Genomic DNA, 25,338 nt, shown 5'->3' on the forward strand with positions numbered 1-25,338 from the left:
TAAAAGCCAAAATTACGGTTATATGAGAAATACATTTTTAATTTTTTTTTTAAAAGTAACCATATCCAAAGCACAACATTACATAACATATCAAATCGTTCCCATCTTTAACAAAACAAAGATAAGCAACATAGACATGAATATACAAGGAACATCTCTCACCTGGGATAAATCCATTCAGATCCGGTTGAATGGTTTTAAATTGGTTTACATAATACTGCCTTTGTTCGTCTGTTATCTTCCATGGGTCGTCGTAACTACTGGACTGTCTACGAATTTCATTGGTAGTTGTAGCAGATGCCACGGTTCGTACTGTAGTCTGGTCCTGTAATTATAAACAAGTCATCCTCAGTACACCCTGACAGGAATGGTTGCTGTGCAATGCTGTGCAAATATGTTTAGTTGTGCACTGCATGAATGCTGAGGGCTTTCACATTTAGAAAATATATAAAAACGGAGGACAATTATATAGGTATCAAAAACACTCTGATGAAACATGGAACACAACCATTTACCATTTGCACTGTCGTGTAAGTAAGAATAAAAACAATTGTACACATGTTTCAAAAAGGGAAGTGGAAAATGTTAGGGAGAATAATATGCAAAGTGAATGGCGGGTGCCCCAAGACAAAGATTTGTTTTCTAAAATTGATTAGCAAAAAATGTTCCTCATCAGCAAACTAATTTCATTAGCAATTTTGTGCTAATATTGTTAATGTAAACAGACGTTACTTGTGCCCAACAGAGAAAATTGATCAACAATACAGCATTTTAGTGCATTTCCGAAATAAGACATTAGTGAGATGAAGGTCTGTAAACGTTTTCTTTGCATGAAAGGAAATAAAAGCATCAAGTAAATATGAAAAAGGCTCTGAAAACAGTCAGTTTTCAGTGCAATGTTTTATGTAGCCGGATGCAGTTGGTGTTTTACAGGATAGTGTCCTTGTATATGTATGCTTACCTCATTGTTCGCTGTGTAGGTAGAAGATTACAAATCAAAATGTTCAGGCATGGTAACTTCATAATGTCAGATGAACAAGATGGCCCTTATATTTCATTGATACAACTGATTTCAATATAGTGATGAACAAGACTTTCAGGTGCTCGCAGGGTCAATAACGGCCAACCAGCCCAAGCTATGTAGGGCTGGGTGCAGCATTCCAACCCCGCCTGCCCCAAAAGTGGCATATATCGGGGTTAGCACCCAGGTGCCGATTGTTATACATTTTTAAGGGCAAGCTTTGCATGATTCACAAGAATAACTTTTGCTAAGGCTTGGTGGTGTCCAGGTGTGCAGATGAGTGGGGCTAGGCTGGGGGCATGTAGTTGGTGGTCTAGGTGAGGGATGGCAGCAGAGGCTCAACCTAGGGCACCAGCACCAAGATGACAGTGGATGGGTGCAGAGGGTTGCATGGAATGCAGGCGGTTACTTGTGGATTCTGCCTATGTAGCCAGCCTCCCGATTGGTCAACACCTCTCACCAGGTGCTAACATATGGTAGTCATAATCGAAGAGCAAAGAGGGTTCTGCAGACCAAGTATAGTGCATGGTTTGCAGCAGACCTGTGTTGAACAGAATGGATGGAAATACGGATCATTGCCTTGCGTAAACATCTTCTTAGCTTTATGAACTCATTCTGCAAGGGGAAAGAAAGCTAGAGACTAAGCCGAACAGATGGATTTGTAATAGGCAGAGAACTGGACAAACTAACTGTCGAATTGTAGTTTATGGACATCCGTCACTGTGAGAGTAGTTGTCAAGGAATGTGGGATCAGCTCATGGGTTGAGCACCAGCTGCACACATTTAAACCGACAATTCACAGAACTAGGTCTTTCATTTGGCTTATGTACATTTTCAAAACAGTTCTCTCGTGTTTGCCAAATATGATGCATCTTCCCCTACAAAAATATAGTTGACCCAGATTTAGAGACATAAACCGAACTTTACAGAAAAACATGGTAAACGTACAGTGTTTTAGAAATAATTATGCATGATGTAACAACTTGCATTTTTAGTTAGGGAATTGCAAAACTGTCTAACAAAACATGACGATATATTAGCATTTGCAAAACAGAAAATAGCCAGCTTAATAAAAGTATAATCCTCATTACTGCCGTTTACAGTTTTTGAAAAAACAAACTTTTCCTGGCTAACCCTACTTAGCCGATCCTTGCCACTTGGAGGAGATAATTATTTCTGTGCTCCGTTAGCTCCACTAAACTTTCTGTGAACAAAGGAAGGAGGGTGGGGAGAGCCATGAGTGCAAGAGAAGAATGCAGGATTGAGGTACATTTTGTTTGGACAGGGCGATTTAAAATGCCAGCTCTGCTACACAAGTGTCAAAGTAATTTGCAAATCTACAAAATGACATGGCAAATAGTGATGTGATACTGGTTATTTTATGCCTTGCCATGTTATCATGTCTTTTGTTTTTACATGTCCTCGTGGAAATGGACAGAAAGTTTGTATATTCAAATTTTATCAACCACCTATTTTTTTTAATTTTTTTTTTAGTTCAAACCGTTGTTTTATTAGTTCGATCAACAAACTTTTACAACATTTATAAAAATATAAATTCTTTTCATTTTACATTTGAAATTTTTCATTTTTGTGTCAATTAGACAAAATCAGTCCGCAAACTTTCGTATATACAATATGTTAAGTGTTTGAAAAGAGTTTTTACATATATCGAGACAAATTAAATATGTTGATATCTGTTAGTACTCTCAACACAATTTTTACAGCATATTGGTTAGATGTTACTGGTGTGGCGAAAAGGGTTCCACTCATGTTCAAATTTTCGTACACAGTACATAACATTCAAAAGTTGATAGGGATTACAATATTGGAGGAATGGAATTGCATGTTTCTTGCATTACCTGCTCACCTGAGGCTCGCTCGTTCGAAACCTCATCTCAAGGTCGATGTTTATAATCCTTAAAAATCTGCATAGAGCTAATATAAAGCTCGTTCGCGTTCCCCACATAGAGGCCAGCCAAAGCCATTCCCTGTTGGCCTCAGTTGGCACACCATTGGATGCAATTGTTAGTGCACGCGTTGTTTCATAATAAGGGCACTGCGTGACTAGATGTTTTAATGTTTCTTTGGCTGAGCAGTCATTGCAGAACCTACATCCTGCATCTGCGATAGCCTTCCAATACGGACTCCAGCCACCAATTCGTTCTAGAGTGAGGCATTGATTCAATTTAAAGCGAAGATATGTTTCCCTGGCTTTGTTACAGGGAAACTGAATTAAATAAGGTTTATGCGGGCGTCTGGTAGAGCAGAAACGGGCTGCTTCCTTGTAACTCTTTAATGATTCAATTTCCATGACTGTTCTACACCAGTCATTCTCTATAAGACGAAGCTTCACATACCCCTGTCGAAATTCTGAATCGGCTGGTAGGAGTGCAATTCCATCCAGTATCTGCACCATTTTGGTGTAGTAGGTTGTGAAAGACGAACGTTCTGGCGCAATCATTAACTGTCCCAAGTCCTCATATAAGCAGTTGGGAGGAGGATATAACATTCTAGCGAAGTTAGCTAATAAACGCCAATTACGGCGTGCAGATAAGGCAGTGATGCCAAGTTCCTGCCTTAGTAGGCTATTCGGTGTCGATTTGGCCAATCTTAAGGCACCTTTCCACAACCACCTATTTTATATGCATATTCATGAGCAGGTAGCATGAAATATGTATGCAGCTCAATGATCATGTAACGACCCAATGCATCTACATAATCGTGGTAGGGACAGGGTTGTCAAGCAGAACAAGGCCAGATAAGACACTCAGTGCACTTAAATGAGTTGACTGACATGGTGATGAGAAACAAAAGGATTTACGAAGTGGCTAACACTGCACGATGTCGGAGGCAAGTGATGGGAAAATAGTTATATGTAGCAACTTAAAATTGATTTTATTTTGTACCTATGACTGGAGACAGACTAATACTGGTGTTGACTATAGCAAGAGGTGTTACACATATATCCCAAAATACAGAATGTTCTCAGCAAACATGTACATACAGTTAAATTACATGTTTTGTCCCTGTGTTCAGCAGGCACAGATTGGACGAAGAAAAAATAAGTTAAAAACAGTACATTTGTATATTTCAAAAGAAATCTATTCATATAAGGATAAAGATTTGAGGCAGTGCACTGAAACGAATCGGGTCCTTCGGGTATGTGGGGGTGATTAAAACACTTCAATCAAAAGTAGGCAATCTGAGTGGACTTGGGCACCTCCATTAGACCCTAAGAAGAAGGTACTGCATCAGGGAGGCACCTTCATGTACGAATATGGCAGTTAACATACATCTTTGCTCTCCTCTCTGGATCGTAGTGTCCAGAAAATGAACTCCATAAGATTGTGATGCTACCCAGGGTTTCACCTTGCCTGATAAAACCAATGATATGTAAGCAAGCAGTAACATTTGTATGGCTACAACTTTCAAAGGAATAACTCTTAGCAGGTGAAATGAGAATTTAGCACCAAAAATGGATAAACTTTTTTGACTTGGTTCTTTATAAATAAAATACAATTTGATTGTCAGTTTAAAACCACTCTGTGAAAGTACACAAACAAGTAATAAGAAAAAAGAATGGAACATAGCCTACAGCGAAGACATTATTAATAAGTGAATGGCCAGGAACTTGCAGGCTCTGACGAGCATCAACTTTGCCCATACTTTTAAAGGAGGCCTCACCACTTAATGAGATTGCCACCTCCTGTAGTGTAATGTACTGCAGTTTAAATGAGGTTACGAAACAACCTTTGACTTTCAGAGCCTCTGTCTCCAAACGCTGTGCCACCCGGCCATCACAGCTTCGACAAATGGTCTATTGAGGTTTATGCTCCAATATTAGCACACATTTGGCCCTTTGGGTTATACCCACTCACAGAGGCTATTTTGTTCTTTAAAATTAAGCACTGGTTTACCCAACCTTTCAAACTGCTTACAGAGCTGTGATGGCCGGGTGGCACAGCTTTTGGGGAGAAAGGCTTTGAAAGTCAAAGAAAAACATTAATACCATGCAACAAGTCTCGAGCAAAACAATGTGATGCAATCTCTTTGCTGCAATTGCAGTACTTGATTATGTTACTCCAGGCACTCGAGAGCAATTTTGTTTCAAATCTGTGTAACCCCAGCACAAACGGGACCCTTTAGGTCAGGGTTTATAGGCAGGTGGATGTAAGGGTTAAAGCAAAGGAAGAGCTAAAAGAATTAACTAAGATACAAACAAATAACTTACCACTGGCAATGTTCTTTTGACTGGATGTTCCTCCCATCTATTCCTCATCTTTGATATATTCCCATCTAGCGTCAGCTGCTTCGGAAATATTTTCATACCAGAGGGTGTTGTGCGTCAATCTTGTGTCCCCCCGAGGCTCCTGTCCGCTCAGTACATATAGCATGCAGAGCGCCCGTTAACTCAGCTCTTAGTTCTTCCCCTCTCATATGCACAGACATCACTAAGGCCACAAGATGACCTGATGTTCGAAGAGAGGAAGTTGTAAGCACAGAAATGATCCCGATGGTAGAGGGGCAGGTTGGGAGGGCGATTAAGAAAACGTGCAAGTAACATCCAGTCTAAAGAACATTACCAGGGGTAAGTAATTTTTTCTTCAAATGGATTGTGTCCCCCACGTATTCCTCCAACTTGATAGGCTCCCATAGCCCTGTGTTGTAGGAGGTGGGAACAGAAAATTTACTTTTCAATTAGGTGCTGCAAAACAGCGTTTCCACCTTCACATCCAAATCCGATGCAGAATCCAGGCACTGTAAAGGTATGAAGAGAAGACCAAGTTGCAGCACTACAGATGTCCTGCACTGGTGCACCTCCCAAACCCCACTGAAAAGCTGAAGAAGCAGCCACACCTCTGGTAGAAAGAGCTCGTAAGCCAGTAGGGTCATCATTGCCCGCCAAGTTGTAGCATTCAGAAATGCATAAACTTATTCAACGGGATAAAGTTTGCATGGTTACAGCTTGGCCCGGCATAACCCACAAAACTCTGATCATCCTGTCTGAGTTTTGCTAGTCTATTGATGTAGAAACTCAATGCCCTTTTTGGATCTGGGTGATGAAGCCTCTCCTCCGATTTGGAAGGATGGGGAGGCAGATAAAAAAGGTAGGAAGCACAATCTTCTGTGCCAAATTAAATTTGGAGACCACTTCGCTAGAATAGAAGGGCGGACCCTCCAGACAACCTTTTCCTTGTAAAAGGTGGTAAATGGAGGATTACAAGATAAGGCTTGCAACTCTCAGACTATAAGAGCCGAGGTAATTGCCGTTAAAAAGACAGTTTTAAGGGTCAGCATCCTTAAAAACATGAATGGAGATGCTCAAATGGAGCGCCAATGAGAAACTTGAGCACCAGATTTAGAACCCAGACCAGTACACTGAATGGGACACAGGGCAAAATGTTAGTTGATCCCTTTAAAAACTGGATCAGGATAGGGATCTTAAAATGTGATCCCTGCTCTGGCGAGTGCTTAAAGCTGGACAGCACAGCCAAACATCCCTTTGCAGTCACTACTTCCAGCCCCTGATGGGCTAAATGAAGCAAAAAGGACAGCACCATCAGTGTGTCCCAAGAGAAGGATCAATATTCTTAGCACTTAACCAGCTGCAAAACGTGTTCCAACAGCAGCTGTACAGAGTATTTTTTGCTGGTCATCTGGCCAAAAACTCCTCCATTACATCTTCTGGAAAGTGCCAATCTTTGCATCTTAATCTCTCCGTACCAGGCACGAAAGTTCAGGGTGCTGATTTCTGGGTGAAGAATGCAACCTCTTGCGGGAGCTGATCATCTCTTTGTGGAAGACTAGCAGATGGAGTCCAGAAGGTTTGGGTGCCATGGCTCTCCTTACCCAATCCCGGGCAATGAGGAACACAGGCTTCCCAAACTTCCTCAACCTCCTGGAACTAGAAGAAATGTGTGCTGGAGTGGAAATTCCCAGTCCACTAGAAACCTGTCGCCAAGACGCCTCTCTGAGGAAATTCCCTGGAGCAAAACAGGTTGCACTTCCTGTTGATTCTGGAGGCGAACAGAACCACTTGAGGGGATCCCCAAAGGGTGAAGATCTCTTGAAGGACTTCCGGAGCTAGCTCCCACTTGTGGGAAACTGCTCTGCCTGCTTACAGCATCGGCTGTGTTCTACTCTTCGGCAAGGTGAATGGTCGAAAGCCATTCATTCTTGCAGTGCCAAAAACGAGAGTTGCATTGCCTCTCTGCACAGTGATAGTGACCCTACACCACCTCTCTTTTTGAGGTAATGCATGGACACTGTGCTGTCCGTCATTATCAGGACATTCTTCCCTAGCACAGACGGCAGAAAGGCCATCAGCGCTAGTCTATTGCCCTCAGCTCCAAAATGTTGATGGCCAGTTTGCACACCAATGGAGACAAGCAACCACCGATTGCCAGATAATTGGCATGAGCTCTCCAACCTGTAAGTGAGCCGTCCGTAACTACTGTTATATCTGGCCATGGCTGCAAAAGGGTTCCCCCTTTAACACTATATTCTCGCAGGCCCACCACAAGAGATCCTGCATGACCTTGCTCGGGACCTGAAGTACATCAGTCATTCTGCTGGAGAACTGTGACCACTGGGATCTGAGGGCCCATTGAAGAGAACTCATTCTCAGACAGGCTTCTGGCACCAGAAAAATGCAGCATGCCATGAGACCGAGCAATCTTCGAAAGTCGAAGGCTGGTAAACATTGGGCATTTTGAAACTTTATGACCATCTGCTAAATATGTTGAGCCCTCACCTCGTGTGGCAAGGTTTTCCCTGAGGAAGTATCCAGGAACACTCCAATGAATTGAAGCTTCTGAGAAGGTATCACATTGGCCCAGTTTGTAGAGAGTCGCAAGTGATGCAGAGATTTTCCAGGACCCGTTTGGGAGAATGGGCCCCGATCATCCAAGCGTCTAGGTAGGGGTAGGTATGAATCTCTCCCCTCCTCAGATTTGCTGTCACTACAGCCATTAACTCGGTGAAGACGCTTGGGGCTGAGGTAAGCCTGAAAGGCAGAACCCGAAATTGAAAATGAGAGCTGCCAATGGCGGACCACAGGTACTTCCTGTGCTTGTGATGAATAGGCACATGGAAGTAAGCATCCTGCAGGTCCAATGCTACCATCCAATCCTGGAGCTAGAGGACATGAGAAAGAGTGACCATCTTGAACTTGACATTCCTGAGGAACGTGTTCAAGCATCTCAAATGCCAAGATGGATCACGGTCCTTCTTTGGTATAGAGAAATAAGTGTACAACCATCCCTGGTTCCTCTCTGCTACAGGCACTGTCTCTATAGCGCCTTTCTCCAACACGATAAGAATCTCCTGCTAAAGAAGCAGATCCGGTACCTTGATGGACTAACTCCCTGGTGGACAATCGGAAGCCTTTTCAAGAATGGGAGGCAGTAACCTTGGGCTACCATCTGCAGGGCCCAAGCATTGGAAGTAATGCCTTGCCATTGTTCCAGATGCAGAGTCAACCTGTCCCCGCCCACCCACAACTACAGTCCTCTGGACCAAAGCCTCCAACAGTTTTTGGTGTAGCTGTGGCAGCTGCTGATGACAAGGAGGTTACAGCTGCTTGAGCAGACTTATCACCTCGTCCACCATGAGGAATAGCGAAAGGACCGGGCCCTCCAATCTTCAGAAGCCGTGTGTGTCTGTTGCGGCTGTCGAATTGCTGTGCACAGCGATTTCACAGCTGCTTTTGAGTACTGAAGCTTTTCCAAGCTTTCATCCACCTTGGAGCCAATCAAATGGGACCTGTCGAAAACGCATGTTCAGAAGCCTTAGTTGGAAATCTGGTGCAAAGCCAGACTTACGCAACCAGTCAAATCTCTGAGACAGTACTGGTTGCCATTGCTAGGCTGACACGGTCAGCAGAATCCAATCCGGACTGGCACATTGCATCCTTGCCAACCTTTACAATAATTACAAATCTATCCCTTTCTTCCGGGATGTGGTCAGCAGCCATAGCCACCTCTTCCCAAAACGTGAATGTACATTTGGTCAATACATATGTGGTGTTGATGGATTTTAAAGCCATACTACTGGCTGAGAAAACTCTCCTTGCTAGAGTATCAAACCTTGTATTGTCCCCATCAGGGGGAATTGTAGGACAGGCGGTTGCCCTTGATGAAGTGAAGTGAAGTGCACCAACAGACTGAGACTGGTATTCTGATAAGAACTCAGGATCTAGACTCAAAGGTCTATTATTCCTGGTGAAATCCTTATTGATCACATGATTTGTATCGGAATGTTCCCAATTTGCCATGATTCTGCTCTTCAGAGCAGTATGGAAAGGGAGAACAGGTTCTTTAGGGGGGCCCAGATCTAGAATATCTGTGAGGTCATCCTGCTCGTAGACCACAGGCAGCCTCCCGCAGCCCAGATACCCAGAAACCTTGCCGATGACTGCTCCATCATGTGCAGAAGGCTCTGGGCTGGCATATTCCACCTCTGGAGAGGTATCTAGCAGACTAGCATCTTTTAATGAGTCCACCAGATGCTGCAATCTGGACTCCTCAGAAATCAAGGCTTCTGGAACATTGAGAGTCCCACATTCCAGGCCAAAAGGAGGAGTGTCCTGATCAGTTACCACCTCCTCTTCAAAAATTGAATTGAAGATATAAACTTGAAAGTCTGCTCTATGTAGACGTTTGAAAACCTTCGACAGCTCCGTCGAAGACGTCTGACTCGAGTCCTGCCAAATGAATGGAGGTGTGAGGCTTAACCATATCGGCTTATCTCGAGACTTCGGGGGCCTCTGAAGCTTCCCGAGTGAGCTTCAAAAAGTTATTTTTGCCCAAGCTCTAGTGCGTGCGAGCAGCAACCTTTGTGGACTCCTTATAGGCCTTACGAGGCTCGATAGGGTCAGAAGCCTTCAACTTTTTTGAAGGTGCGGGATCAGCCGCTAGGGTTGGACTGGGACAAGAAATAGGCCTGGTCACCCAAAAAAAAAAAAAAAAAGGTGGCCCACCCCGAGCCTCAAAAAAGTTGACCACCCCTCACTTCACGACCCTTGACCTCTGATGACATCACCAGAAGTGATGTCATTTGACCACACCCCAAAGTGACATCCCGTGAATCGATGAAACGCGACCTTTCACCCCTTGACAAAACAGGAAGTGGCATCAAATAGCATTGTTCCTAAGTACACTAAATTACTGTGAATCCAAGCAGACGTCCAAGGCCAAATGATAATATGTTATTGTATAGCACTTCCGCTTAAGCTCTTTTTTATATAACAAATATGCATACAATATCACCCAACCTGTGTTGGTACTCATTTATTGACCTAAGAAGGATGAAAGACTTTCTTCCAAACCAGCCCAGGCATGGCCAGAAACCAGCCCCCACTCCCCAGGGACGATTTCGTCCTGGCCACGGGCCGAAAGGACAATATGACCCTGTAAGCCTCCTTATCAAAAACCATAATCTGGAGGCGCAAGTCCTCCCATTCCGCATTGGACTTACCGGGGAAACTCCCTCTGCGGTCGGGAGAGGAGTCATAAGATGAAGAGGGCAAATGATGCTGCCTCTTCTGTCTTTTGCGAGAGGCCGAAGACAGAGTGATGGGAACTACTTCTGGATCGAGAGCGCTTAGAGCACTTCCAAAGAGGCAAAACGCCCCTCAAATGCTTCTCATCCGAAGACAACCTCTTGGAAGGAGGGGTCGAAGGTGATTTCGAAGGAGACCTATCGAGGAGTTTCACCTTCCTCTCTTTCAAGGCCTTCCCTGTCAGATTGACAGGAACTACAGCCATCGGCCTTGTGGTCGATTCAAAGGCACCAAAGGCAAATACGGTGTGGGTCAGTGACGGACATCTTCGCCCTACAATCTGCACACCTTAAAGCATGTTTTAGGAGTAGACATTTCCAACAAAAAACTGCTACTACTCAGTAGAAATGAACCATCAAAGCGGGCTGTGCATGCAGAAAAACAGAACTGAAGTAACAGGTGCGGGGCATGCTATATGTACCGATGTCTTACTCTAGAGCAGATGGAAGCTGCTGAGGGACAAGAGATGGACGACAAGTGGCGCTCTCTGCTGTGAAAACCTTTCCAAAGCAGTGGACACTGGATGGGAATATATCAAACATGAGGAATACATGGGAGGACACAACTCATTTCGAAACATGGGATTTAAAAGTCTTTATTTGAATGTTTATGTGTAAAACGACTGGTCTTGCCTGACTGAACCATGTATACCCACCATGGGGGGCACACAGAACTCTAGGACAATGGATAGGTCTCCCCTGCCTGCAAAAATGGACTGAGAAAGATTTCCAAAGGGAATTCACAGAAGGAAAGAGTCAGAAGTGTCATTTTGAAGACGGGAAAAACAGAACAAGACAGACAAAGATATATAGAGAAATAAAGGAGAAAATAACTCCCTAATATAACGTGAAAAGGGCAAACTCTTTGGCTGCCACCTGCAGCTATTCTCCAGCAGTTCAAAGTAAAGTTCCAAAATGTGCAAATAAATGATTCAAAATTGGGGGCTGTGGCTTGGCGGCCATGCGGTCGGAGACGTGGCTCGAGAGCTACGGACTGATCCTGAAAAACATGCGATGAAACTGGCGTGATGTGCAAGGAAATACAGCCAAAATACAAGAGCATGTGTCGGAACATCTAGAGATCAGCTGGGGAGCTTGCTGCAAACAATCGCAGGAGGAATCCGATGTCAGTCAAAGTTTCCACCTGCTGAATCCAAGATGGCGGGCGCGAGCTGCGTGATCTGCTGAGGAGAGCCGTCACACTTGAGGACCTGATGGCGGCCACCGGGAAGTAGGGCGGCAGGCTGGCAGACCAACAGAAGCTGGGTGGCAGCGCACTCCAGGAACACACTGGGAGTGGCAAGGGCCGCACATTCCCCAAAGTTCGAGGGACGTGGGCTGGCGAGTGCAGCGTGACCGCCGGTGCTGGAGCGGTGCACAAGTCATTGAAGTGCCAGGAGGGGAAGAAGCTGGAGAAGGAAGGCGATCCAGCAGCAACCCCCGGGCTCCAGTGCGGGCTGCCACATGCGTGTGAGTTGATCTGGCTGGGGCGGCGCCGGGCTTGGCAACCGGTAAACGCAACAGCAGATGAGAAGATCCCCCGGTGCCCTCCCTTTGGGAAAGACAGACTCCAGCCTGGTCAGACCGATTGGCGGATTGCTGAGCCGGCCCCTTCCTGGAAGTGAGAGCGAGCAATGCCCGCCTACGGGCATAACACATTGCGGCACCCGGGCCCAGGGCCCAGGCCGCATAATCCAGCCAGGCGGGGGCTCACATACCTGGAGACATGCTCGGCCCACACCACGGGGAAGGTATAGCCTGCGGCCACAGTGAGTCGGGAGATCCCGGCCCTCCCATGTCGAGCAGAGCAGAACTTGACAGGGGTGCTGAATGAGAGAACAGAGGACACCATCACAGCAGCCCAGATCTGCAGGGAGATGGTAGCACGTAGCGGTGCGATACGTGGAACCTGCATGGGCTCTGGCCTATACGCAAGGCTAAAATAATACCGCAAAGCCCTCGGGCATATCCAGCAACAAGGCAACAGCAACCCGCAGCGTTGGGGGAAATAAATAACGGACGCAAGGACTTGCATTCGGCTGATACGTGGGGATAAAACCCAAGGTGGCCACACGGCTTTTACACTGCATCAGCAGGACTAAGATGTGTAACAAAACGTATGCAGGTAATAAACAAATACCCCATGTTAGCAGGCGGACATTAACTGCAGAGCTTAACAGGCAAGGAGCCACCACACAGAACACATCCACAGTAAACTGGCATCCTGGAGGGATCCATAAGAGAAAGAACAAATGGCAGAAGCTAGTTGATGTGTGAGAGCATAACCCACTCACTGAGTGACATAGCAGGGAACAGAAAGCACAGGGACAGTGCGAGATAACCTGTGGCAAAGGGGACAAGGCCAAGGGAGGAGACAACCCCCGCCAGAGTGGAGAAGGGGAGGAGAGCCCCGCAGGGAACTGCAGGAGTACGGAAACAGATAGGACAATCTGCGGAATGGAGCACATGAACCGGCTCGAGGAGCAATCTAACAAAAGGCGGAGCAGTAGATAACATCTGGGTACAGCACCTCACTGAGCAAAGTCACAGCAGGACGAAAGAGAGAGGGGTACACAGCAAACAATGCATACAGGTGGGTTCAATTCTGGGGGCCGCCGCTGCAGACAATGCGGTGGGTTGTGCTGAACAGCCCAGAGGACTAAGCAACCCATCACTTGGCAGACTTTCCCCTCCAAGGCAGACCCGCAAACAGGGCCAACAAAAGGGAAAGTCTCAATCCACTTAGCGCTGTGGCGTATTGGCGCTTAAGGGGTTCAGGCACGAACCGGGGGGCTAGCACTGTTCCTCAATGAGTATTGTGTGCAGGTGAGACACTGGAGCAGATAGAGGGGCCAGTGCACCTTAACAGTAAGGGGGTAAACACCATCCGGGCACTGAACAAACCTCCACGCTCGCAGGTACGGAGTTCAGAGTGCCGCCTTCCGAGGAACAGCAGAGAAGACGAAGCTTAAGCCTCAGGGAGATAATGCCAAATAGATCAAAAGGAGGTAGAGGCAAACAAATCAGCATTGACTCCTTCACAAAAAAGTCAGACAAAAGGCAAGCCGTCCCACCGGACAGCTGATGGAAGGTGTGAGCGAGGGCCCAATACTGGAAGCTATAGAGGCCCTGAAGACATCCCTGGAAAACATGTTGGACACAATCATGGTGGACATGGGCCTAATCCGGCAAGATGTACAGAACCTGACAGACCGAGCGAGTACAGCGGAACAGCAAGTACAGCAGAACACCTCCAACATCGCCACCACTTGGACCCAAATGTCAGATGTATTACGAGTGAACATTTTGGAGCATAGAGAGGGAGATGCAGAAGGGAGGGCCACAAGGAACAACATCCAGATTGTCAGACTTCCAGAAGGCAGTGATCCCATGAATTACATTGAATCGCTGTTGCTACAGGAGATCAGGGAGGGAGCATTGTCGCAAGGCTTCACAGTGGAGAGGGCCCAAAGAGCCCTGACCAGGAAGCCTCAACCGGGAGCCCCCTCCCACCCCCGCGATCAATGATCGGATCATGAACTTTAAAGACTGGGAGAACATATTGGCATTTTCCAGAGAAGGGAGGCGGGGGGAGGTGATAACCAGGAACTCCTCCAGAATCACCATATACCCGGACTACAACGTTATGGTTCAAAAACAAAGGGTGCGCTTTGGCACCACCAAAGAACGCCTTAGAGCGGCAGGCATAAGATACATGCTGTTGTACCCTGCTAAATGGAAGGTGATACACAAGGGCAGATCGTCTTTCTTTGCTACGACGGAGGAGGTCCAATCATGGATGGACCAGCAGGGCATCCCTCAGCAGAGACCCAGGAACGACAATAAAGTTGGAAACTAGCCCTGATGATACAGATGAATCCGACAAGGGGGGTTTGGGGGGGATGTTCCAACACCACAGACATTAAGCAAGCCAGAAGAGGCAAACAACGGAGCAACAAGCTTTGGTTCTGCCACAGGGGGTGATAGGACACGCAACCCCAGGAACTCAATTAATTAGGATGTCAGTTTTAAGGCATCAAGCTGCGGCGAGCCGGTCCCACCTTGGTGGGCTGTGCAAGAGAAGCAGCGGGGCCCGAGCAGGGGGAGGGTGGCTGGGCATTGGTTTTAAAGTTATAGTTAGTCAGTTGTGTGGTTGGTGAAGGCACGAACAGTGGAGGAAGCAGAATACAAAGAAGTACAAAGCGCGGTGCGAGTGACGATCAAAATGGCAAGAGGCAAACAAAGATAGTCCAGGGAAATTCCTCTGATTGGCGATCCCGGGCGACATTGATACAGGATGACACTAATGTAGGGAAGAAGGCATCATGCCCAAGGGGTGGCAGGACAGCACGGCCAGAGTAAGAGGAATCAGGTGGGTGGCCTCGCAGAAGGACATGGGTGAGAAATGGTTAGGGACGAGGGCACCATTGTAACCTGGAACGTCAGAGGGCTCAACGCTTAATTCAAGAGACTAAGAGTATACGCCTGGTTGAATAGGAAGAAGGTTAAATTGGCACTGCTACAAGAAACTCACTTAACACCAGAAAAGCAAACTAAAGTGGTTAAGAAATGGGGTGGACAACTGTACGGCTCGACGTACTCCAAATATGCCAGTGGAGTGCTAATATGGGTTGCCCAGGGGGTCCCATTCCAACTGATAAAGCAAGAAAGCGATCCGGAAGGTAGACTTGTTATAGTACATGGAATTCTGGAGAAAAGGAAATTTGCTTGATTAAGACATACGCTCCGAACCATGTTGCAACTGAGTTCTTCAGGAAAATAGCACCTAAGAAGGCCCAATACAGAGAGGCACCTTTCATTTGGGCAGGCGACTAACTGCACCCTGGTGTCATGATGCCCGCTCCCGGGGAGCCGGTTCAAGCCCTGCATCCCCGAAAGCGGACATCCAGTCCCCAAGGAAGGACCCAGCAACCCCATATAGGGGCCCTTTGGACAGTGTCCTGGCGCCTATGGCGCCAGGCTCATTATGGAAGTGCTTGGGTGCACTTACCTGATGCAGACCACGCTGTAGGATCCCGGCCTCCTTGAGGCCTGAAAGGAACTACTTTACCTGTGGGACTAATTTACCATCCGGGCGTGGCCGGGGAAGGATACATACCTGATTGGAAGAAGGATACATACCTGGAACTTCTTCCAAGGCTATTTAAACCCCCCCCCCCCGAACAGCCACACGTGCTGGACGCTCACCGTGTCTGCTCCTGCATCCTGACTTCTGCCACGCCTGCCAGCATCCTGGATCACCTGCAAAGGAAGAGGAGAAGGAGAGAACAGAAGAAGGAAAAGTCCTTACCTGCTAAATCCGCATCCCGGAGACATCTCGCCGACAATCCTGAAAAGGAAGACTTATTTAAAAGCTCATCGCGTCGATCGCTGCAGCGCCGCATTCCACTCACCTTTACAGGGCGCCTCCATGTTCAGCAGCGATCATCCGGATTCGCAGTCACGCCCCAGCGCCTAGGGAGAAAAAGACCAGAACAAAAGGTGAGAGAGAGCAGGGAATAAGGAAAGCTAAATCTCCATGTTAAGACTTACCCGTTGATTCATTCCCTCTTCATTTCTGGTCCGCGCCGCCTCCTGGCATTTCCGGACCCCGGCCCCTAAGGGGAAAAAGAGACATCAGCGTTAATGAGCGAATGAAAAGACATTACCAAAAAACGCTCATTAAAGACTTACCTGATTTCTACAAGGATTTCACCGCTCATCTCGGGTCGGTGCCTGTTCCCCGGCATTCCGTACCCCGGCCCCTATGGGGAAAAAGACACTAGCATTAGTACATTAATGCATGGACACAAGGGGAACCTCTTATCAAAAAACTTACCTGGAAGCCAAGCAAGTTTGGTTCTCACCAATCCGAAAATCCAGTGAAGTAACTGGATACCAACGCGCCTCTGCATCAGAAGCAGGATGGAGAGCTCATCCTTCCAGACCCTAAGGTGAGACGCTACGAGGAATCACAGAAGGGTTTCGAGGAGGGTGAGAGGGGAAAGTGGGAGGCCGATTGCATTACCCCGCAGACAGTTAATCCCCTATTTTCGCCTACAGAAGGATACTTCTGCGAGCCAGACAAGCCAGATTTGGGGGCCCGGTCCAGTCCGTCTTCCGAACCCTGCGCATCACCTTAGAAGAGATCACAGCAGTGATTTGTTATTCATAACGCGCCTGTACACAAGTGTTTCATAAGGATATGCATGGGTGACTGTTACCTTCACTAGGATGTTCTATCACACAGTATGCCATACATAGATGGAAATAACTGGATGTCATTATCCCATAGAGATGGGGAGGTATACCCTGTCTATTTTGTTGAGTCGCCTCCAATTCCTGATCGAGGGTGCTCTCCTTGGGGAACCGGTCAATCCGATAGATTTGTCACATTATAGACAATCCTACACCCTAAAATATTCTCCCTACTTTGCTACTGAAGATAAGGGCTAAGGGGGTTACTATAGGTCTGGCGATACAAATTATAAATATAGATATTGAAACATACTGTAGTGAAGTGCAGGATGTAGATCCATCTAAAAGTCTTACAGCACACTCTAATGAAGAGCAGGGTGTCTTTTCAAGCAAATAATCTTGACAGCTATCTAGCTAAGAGGTATTAGAATCGCTAACCCACATGTTGATGTCCCTATACCCAGGGTGAAAAATGTGTACTCGCCACTAGCCAATGGCTAGTGATCATTGAATCTTGGAGAGCACGAAATTGTGTACTATGTGTAAAATTGAGGAAGCGAGTGCCTTTTTATGTCTGGCTATAAGCTTGTAACTTGAAATGTTGCCCCCTGCTGTAGCTGTAGATTGCAGTAGAGCGGTAACCAGATGATTACAGAAAGGGGATGTTAGAGATGTCAACACCAACTTTAGTGGCAGTGGCTGTGCCTGGAGGATTGCCAGGGAACCCCTGTTTACATATATGAAGAACCTGGCGTCAAGTCGGGGGATAGGTTTGAAACCCTACACATCAGAAGGGATCTAGACCAAATACAGTATACTCCCTATAGGTATCCCGAATTAGGTTTGCAGCAGGTAGATCACCAGAAGTAGTTTCATGGGGGTGTTGACATACCCCACTACTAGGGCTAGACATGGCCCTTTTTGCTAGAGGGGTTAACCTTAGAACACATCCTTAGGTTCCACCCAAATAGGGAGGCAAAGGACCCATATACCGGGGAAGACTATGAACTTCTGAGGAGACATTTTAACACAGTCCACGCTCAATTTGCAGAATATAGAGCTTTGGGCGCTCTACCAGCAACACAGAGACAGGTAATAGCAGGAGAGGAAGCAACACTTCCATTGCAGACTCTCAAATCCTTGTTGGGTACCTGCCCTACTAGGCAGGAGGAAAACCCTAAATTGTATTTAGCTAAGTGGAGGCAGCCTGCCCTCAAGTCACTCCTCAGCATAGGGCTCAAGCAATCGCAAAGAAAACAGGTTGTAATCCACCTATGGAACACTTGGCAGCTGGTTTTCAGTGTATAGTTGGTTATACCTGCATTTAATAGGGACTCCTTCAATTGCAGCATTAACCTCCATACTGGGCGAGATACTGAACTCCCCTGGAGCAGAAGCAGCAATGAGTTTAGGACTGGCAATAGAGGTAATTCTCCCATGTTAGTGGGAATACTCATGCCCCACATAAAAGGTGAGTCAGAGAGACTAGAAGTCTTTGGACGCCTAGCGTGGTTGCCCAGTAAACACGAAAGAAAATTCCAGTTTGGCCAAATTGTGACAGCTACTAACAGGTCCTTAGGCAAAGATCACATGGATAGAAGCCCAGGGGAGAGGACAAATAAGTAATTGAGTGTAAGCACTCTAAAAGGGCACATCCTACTAGCACAACTGGTATCAGACAGGAACCAGGCAGAAACGCCTTCCAAGCTAGAGGCAGAAAAGGAAGGACAACTGCTTCCTGTTTGCCTCCCATCAGAGACGAAAGGGTGATCTTTCATAGCAGGAAAGTATGTTTAGAGAGAACGCTCAGGCCCCAGGCAAGAAGCTGGTTGGGGTACATAACCCTACAAGGGCAGAAGTCGTGAGAAAAGTACCTATCAGTTAAGAGATAGGGCACAGCTTAGGCAACCACAAAGATATAGCGATGAAGACAATGTTTCTTCTACATTACAAAAAGAAAAGAAACTGGGCTTGGCACCCAAGGAAGAGCAGGAGGGAGGAGGGAGGAGATTAAAGGATAAAGGAAGCAAACTCCAGCATTAAGAGTAGAAAATGGCAAAGGCACTCTCAGGATAATACCAGTGACTAAATACCAAGTGATTGGCTATTGGTACCCGGCGAGGGGGGGGAGGGTGTGCCGGCCTCCCAGCCAACGAGGAGGTGCAGAACTGGGGGGAATTACCACATTGTAAGCCCAGGCGGCGAGCTTTCTCGCGGCTTGAGGCTGCCATCTTTCCCTATCGAGGATGCAACTAAGTGCTCTACTCCTCTCCCTCCCTGCTTGTTTTCGCCTCTACGGAAACACTCCAGCGCGTCCGCTCACAAACTGCGACAGGCCACCAAGGAAAGGAAGAAGGGACTACACATAGTCCCTTCTTTTTTATGGTGGCCATTTTGTTTGTCTACTTTTTAATTGTTTTCATTGGCCACCATGGAAAAGGAAAACTGACTTTGTTTTCCCTATCCCGGCTGCCATTTATTTTTACGTTTTTCACAACAGTGAAGAAAATGCTTTTAGTAACCATGTCTTACGGGCTGGGGTACGAATAGCAACAATCCCATTGCAGGGGTCATTACAACTTGGTTATGATCCGGGCCCTTCGTTAAGGTCCTTGCTTCACTCAGGCCTGTAACTATGGCTCCAGGGCATTAGTGGTAATGCCCCCCCCCCCGCTCGGAGCTTATTGCTCAAGTGGTACAGTCTCCATATTTAAAGAAATACATAAGAAACAGTCCTACTGATCAAAAGGTAGATGTTATCACTTCCACAAGAGAAATGGTTGAGGAAAATTAAGTGTACATAGCTACCATACATCTTGAAGGGTAGCATCCAAAAGGAAATAGAGGCACTGTTTTGGTCTAAATGGCATATAACACAAGATGGCCTTTTAGCACAACATGGCTGGCCAAGGCTATATATTAGGGAAAGCCCTGGCTGAGTGGGGGAGAAGTAATTAAACCAGATTTTCAGAAGTTGCAGAACATGTCATGAACACGTATGCAGCCATGTGGGCTGTTTTAGGTGCTGCACAATTATTCAAGAATCCTGGAGGACATGACAGATTGCCCTCCACATAAAATGCCAGTGTTTGTAATACCGACGCCTCAGAGACAATATTCAATCAAAGCACAGGCTATACAACATTTAAAAGGTAATAGGTGGATCAATTATTAGACCAAGGGGTTCTGATACAACAGGCAAGCCCAAACACAGCACTACTTCCAGTGTCCAAATCAGATGGTTGATATCTATTGGTAATATAGTTTAGGGTACTAAAGGCCAATACATGCACATAGGCTGTTCAGAACATGCATAGTTCAAGCCTTCTGAGTGACATCCAGAGATACAAATATTAGACTCTATTGGATTTGGGGAATTGATTTTTTGCACAGCCTTTACATCCATAGAGCTATACATACATAGGAATAACATTTAGGTGGAAACAGTTTTGCTTCACAAGGATCTCACAGGAGTACAAATACAGTTTAAGGCTATTCTCTAGTAGAATACAATCCCTCTTAAAAGGCATACAGACATGCTGGGCATATGTAGATGGCATATAGTGCACAGATGATGGCTTAAATGAACACTTAGATAAGGGAACTTAATCATTCAATTTCAAGAAGTCTAAAATGGCCCATAGAGAAATCATATTTCTGGGGGTTTCATTATCTGATGAGGGAAGGGGACATGCACCACAATTAATAGAGAAATGTGCACACTTGCAGAGCCCACATATACTTAAGCAGTTACAGGCCATATCTGGCCTTTTAAATGTTGGGTGTCGATACGTTGCCGACTAGGCAGCATTAGAAGTCCAACCTCCGTCCGCGCCTTGAAACACTTGTGTATAGGCGCGTTATAAATGCCATATCATATCAGACTGGAAGGGAAAGCACACACGCATTCTGCCCCATGTCTAACAGATGACTCAAAGTAGTTCTTTTCAGGACAAACACGGATAAGAACTTAGACGTGACACTGTTTCCTGGTCCAAATGCTTCTACGTATGTAGTGTGTAACCATGGAGCGACAACACCAATATCATACCACTCACATGTATATACAATATGTTAGGACTGATTTTATATACTCTGGCCTGGTGGACAGACGTAAAGAAGCCAACCCATATTGTGACAGGGAAAACTCTAGGAGCTGTAGCCAAACCAGTTGAAGGTAGCAAGGCGAGTGGTCTGGGCCAAGTCTCAAGAGGTGGTGAGCTTGTAAGGGGTCCACAATGAGCACACAGAGAAGCAGTCAAGGAACACACTTAAGACAAACGGGTATAAAAATAATTCTTACTTTTGCCCAAATGAAACAGTGAAAAATGACTAGAAACCGGTAATACTATCACGCAACACTAATAGATACATATACACAATCACTGGAGTAGGGCATATACTTATCAAACCCCTGAAAAAGAAGGTACGGATTAGTTTAAGCACTCAGGTCCACAGAGTTTGAATCCTAACTTCAGACATCCATCCCTAAGGTGTATGGGTGCTTGTGCCCGTAAGTTCAGAACATTTCCACACATTTTTGTGAAGCTGGAAAAAATGAAGGTAGGGTCTCTGGGATCCAATGAACAGTTCCAAGTGTTAGGGGACAGGTTACTCTAATAAACGTGTCCCCTACTTTGGGAGTGCTTGTGTGAAACAAGTACAAAAGTTAGAACAGTTATCAAATCTCTCAAGAGTAAGTTAGGGGTTCAGGTATGTATCACTACAACTCACCCCCATACTCTGATTCTTCACAGGACTTGGCAGGTCTGTTGAAGAGGGTCCAAGGTCGCTTTTCCCACTGTGAGCTTCAGACCTTGATCCCCAGGTGTTGCTGGATCGAGCATTTCTCCAGCCGGCGAATAACACTAGTGCAAGGTCTTCCAGTGGAAAAATGCAAAATAACTATGCCCCCTCTCAGGACAGGCCTTGACGCAGGTAAGCAGTTTTTGGATGACGGCCTCCGATATACAGCGACGCAAAGGGTATCACTTGTCGCAGTCAGACTTCGCCTCCTATCTCGGGTCCCCTTGATACCAGGACCACGACACTTCGCAGAGGTGAGTCTTATAGGACAGGCTGAAGATCCCCCAGGTTCCAGACCTTAACTCAGAATGGTGATGTTTGAAGCACGGTAGCACAAACTCAGGTCAGCCACTGAGCAGTCCAGGGGCACTTCTGAAGGCTCTTCTTAGAACTCGAAGCTGACGTTGAGAATGGATGTTCCCTCCACTCCAAGGGTTGCAGTTCCTTCACAGGACTGCTATGATCTTTCACAGGACAGGGTTCTACCAGGACAGCAGCAGAAGTTGGTTGCCAGGCCTTCTTCCAACAGGTCTCTGGTCTCCTTGCAGGTCTTGCAGCTGGACAGAATTCTTTGCTCCTTTGGTTTCCCCCAGAATCTCTCTAGAGTGGGTGCTGGGGTCCTCTTATCCCAAAAGCCAGATAAGAGTTGAAACTCCCACTAGCCAATGACATATCTGGCCCACACAAAACCCCCAGCAGTGGTCCAATCAGGACCACTGGCCGAAAAAACTCATGCATACCACTAAAACACACTGAAACCAGTTTTTGGATTGTGACCAGACAGTCCCAACCCACTTCTTGGCAACCAACATACACAGCCCTCCAGTAGCCCACCAAAAGCCTCTGCTTTCCCAGGTATTGGAAGTCCATATAAGGATGTTCCTGGCCTTTGAGGCCAGGAAAAAGGCTATGGACAAGATGGCCAAAGGACAGGTGAAAGATCTTGTGGCATGGCCATGTTTGATCACTAGCCACAGTTAGCCAAACGCGGTAAGGATAAAACAAAATACCCCGGAAAATAGAAAAAGGTAACTGCTGCCACCAGCTTGTCCATTTAGAACACCTACAGTAACCAAAAATCCTCTGAGTGTTAGTCTAGGGCAAAACAAAAAGTGGGCCCCATTGTACTACATTTTAAGATGCATTGTACAATGCTAACAGTTACCACAAGTGACAACAAGTTACTAAAAGTAGTAACAAAGGAACAAGACTAATGGAAACAATGTTTCCCAGTACAGACAGCCTGAAGGACATGTCAGTTTCCCCATGACAAATGAGAAAAAGCCAGTATAGTGCAGCTGAAGGCTTCACTGCACTGCAAAAAGAGCAGGTCAGTTTGGGTGTCCATAGAAATGGAAGGAAAGGTACTGTAAAGAGAAATCTTTCCTAACAATTCCAGAGCTGAAGTTAGCTCCGGAAGAAAAAGATTCTGGCTGCAGTTGAGATAATAGTGCAGTAGGAACGTACATAAGATGCAAACAAAGTCAGTTAGGACCAGCTACACACTTTAGCATTGTAAATGTCAAGGCACTACACTCCAGATGGGTACAGCGTCCCTCGACGCAGACAGCACAAGATATCCAAAATCATAAACCAGTACTATCGATGTATGAATTGGAATGGTCTTTAAAACCACACACAGCAGTACCAGACATCCCACTTTGAATGTTTGCAATTGTAATATACAGTGATGGAAGTGTTTCTCCAGTAGTTGGGACACACTAAGTATTCTGCTGCCTGTGCTGGTGTAAAAGGGTGATTCAACCACAAAAATGAGTTTGAACACAAGGATACCTAAACAAAATATTTAGGGGCTACATCAGCTCAGGTTAGTGTGTTAAAAGGCCTCCTCCTTGCACTGCGACAAGTAAGCACACATACGCCCACTTTAATTGTGTCTGATTCAGATTATGTAGTAAGAGGTTTTAACTTTGACTTTCAATGGTGGCAAGCCAATTCCTTCAGAGATTAAATCCCAAGAAAGTGAAGAGGAGGATCTTTAATTAAAATCAAACCTGAGGCCCTAAGCAGTTGCCTCAAACTCAACATGAACACCACCACAGACCGACATACACCTGGGGTGCTGGTGAAATACGGCACACGCTTGAACACTTTCCTGGACAAAGGTGCTCCAATAAAATCAAAGTTTATAGTAGAGGGAGTGTGCCACCAGAAATGGTTTACCACAGCCCTCACTGACCTAAAAAAGGTAGGAGACGAGCAGAGCAGGGTATGGGGAAAAAAACAAATCCGAAAAAACAAGGCACTTTGGAAATCACTGGGAAAAATCTTCAAAAACTAAATCTATGAAACAAAAAAAGAGCTATTTTAACAACCAAACCGAAAGTGCAGAGAATAATAAAAATAAACTTTTTGAGATGTATAGGAAACTTGAAAAACCTAACCTGCAACCACAACTCCTTGTTCCTACCGACGAGGACTGTGTTAAGGTTCAGCGGCCATACTTAGACAAAGTCAATTTAGCTCGTAGCAAAATAACAAATAGCATAAGCAGAGAGACGCAACCAGAAAGAGTGGTAGAAGATGGAGAAGAACCCATTTCCACTTTAAACCAGTTATTGAGGCAGAGATGGAAATAATACCTGCCCGGGCAACATTCTGGCCAATTTAAAAGCTTTTACTCCCCTCCTAGTATGCTTTGTTGATGCTTTCTTTCGGCCACAACTCAGTTCACGACACCATCAAAGAAGTCGTAGTAACGCCCCCTTGTAAAAAACCTGGCTTGAATCCCAAGGAACCTGGTAATCTGCAACCGATCACAAACCCCCTTTTCTACTAAAGATCGTGGACAAGGTCGCCACCACCCAGCTACAGCAACATCTAGAAAGCTTGGGCATTCTCCATCCTAGACGATCAGGCTTCCAGGCTAACCACAGGACGGAAATCGCTCTATTAGACCGCCAAACGCACATGTTGGATACCCTGTACATTAGCAAGTCGGGGCTGCTGATATTATACCCATCAGCAGCATTCAATTTGCTAGACCACTAACGCCTGTTGGACAATAGCAACCACACAAAATTGCTCAAGGGATGCTACAGACTGGATATGTTCATTCTTGAGCAACAGGAAGTACAGGGTGTGTTGCTACCTCGACACCAGAGCCAATACACTGGAGGGTCCCACAGGGTGCGTGTTTGTCCCCAGCCCTGTTTAACATATACATCAGTCCTCTCTGCGACCAACTGATTGACATGGGGCTACAGTTTACAAACTACACAGATGATATTTAACTCCTGATGGAGCTATGTGGCAACTACATCAAATATTCTGATAGGCTAGCCTACACATACGAGTCGGGTAAGAACTGGATGTCCAAAAACGGTATGTTTAAACAGTGTCAAAACAGAGCTCATAAATTTCGCATCCACACACGCCAGCACTAAATTAGACCCTGCAGAGCAAGGTTGAATATTGAAGGAAGTTGTATCCCTGTGGTGGACATGGTGAAGACCATTGGCATCTACTTGGAGGGCCCCCTCGGAGCAGAGGCACATATGGGTGGGGTTGTTAAAAGCCTCCAGTACCACTTAAGGGTGCTGAGACACATCAAACCCTTTATGTCACCCAAGAACTGTGAAACCCTGGTTAGGGCCATTATTATGCCTAGACCTGATTATTGTAATGCCATCCGGATTGGTGCCAATAAAGATTGCATAAACAGGATCCAAGTGATTCAAAATGAGGCAGTTAGAATTGTCTGTGGTACCGTCAGAAGAGAGCACATCTCG

The 25,338-nt window shown here is 46.0% G+C and overlaps 1 protein-coding gene across 6 annotated transcripts in view; it reads right to left on the reverse strand.

Annotated features, from left to right (window-relative positions):
• The window catches only part of REPS1 (RALBP1 associated Eps domain containing 1), a 2,155,944-nt gene that overhangs the window by 1,497,583 nt on the left and 633,023 nt on the right, over positions 1–25,338 (reverse strand). For all 6 annotated transcript variants that reach the window (XM_069608106.1, XM_069608108.1, XM_069608105.1 and 3 more), the window contains one exon: positions 163–325. In XM_069608106.1, the coding sequence (XP_069464207.1) occupies positions 163–325 (163 nt within the window). The remainder of the gene's footprint in view (positions 1–162; positions 326–25,338) is intronic.

This window comes from Ambystoma mexicanum, chromosome 4q (genome assembly GCF_040938575.1).
Source record: "Ambystoma mexicanum isolate Mex_15411 chromosome 4q, UKY_AmexF1_1, whole genome shotgun sequence".
Taxonomy (NCBI): domain Eukaryota; kingdom Metazoa; phylum Chordata; class Amphibia; order Caudata; family Ambystomatidae; genus Ambystoma; species Ambystoma mexicanum.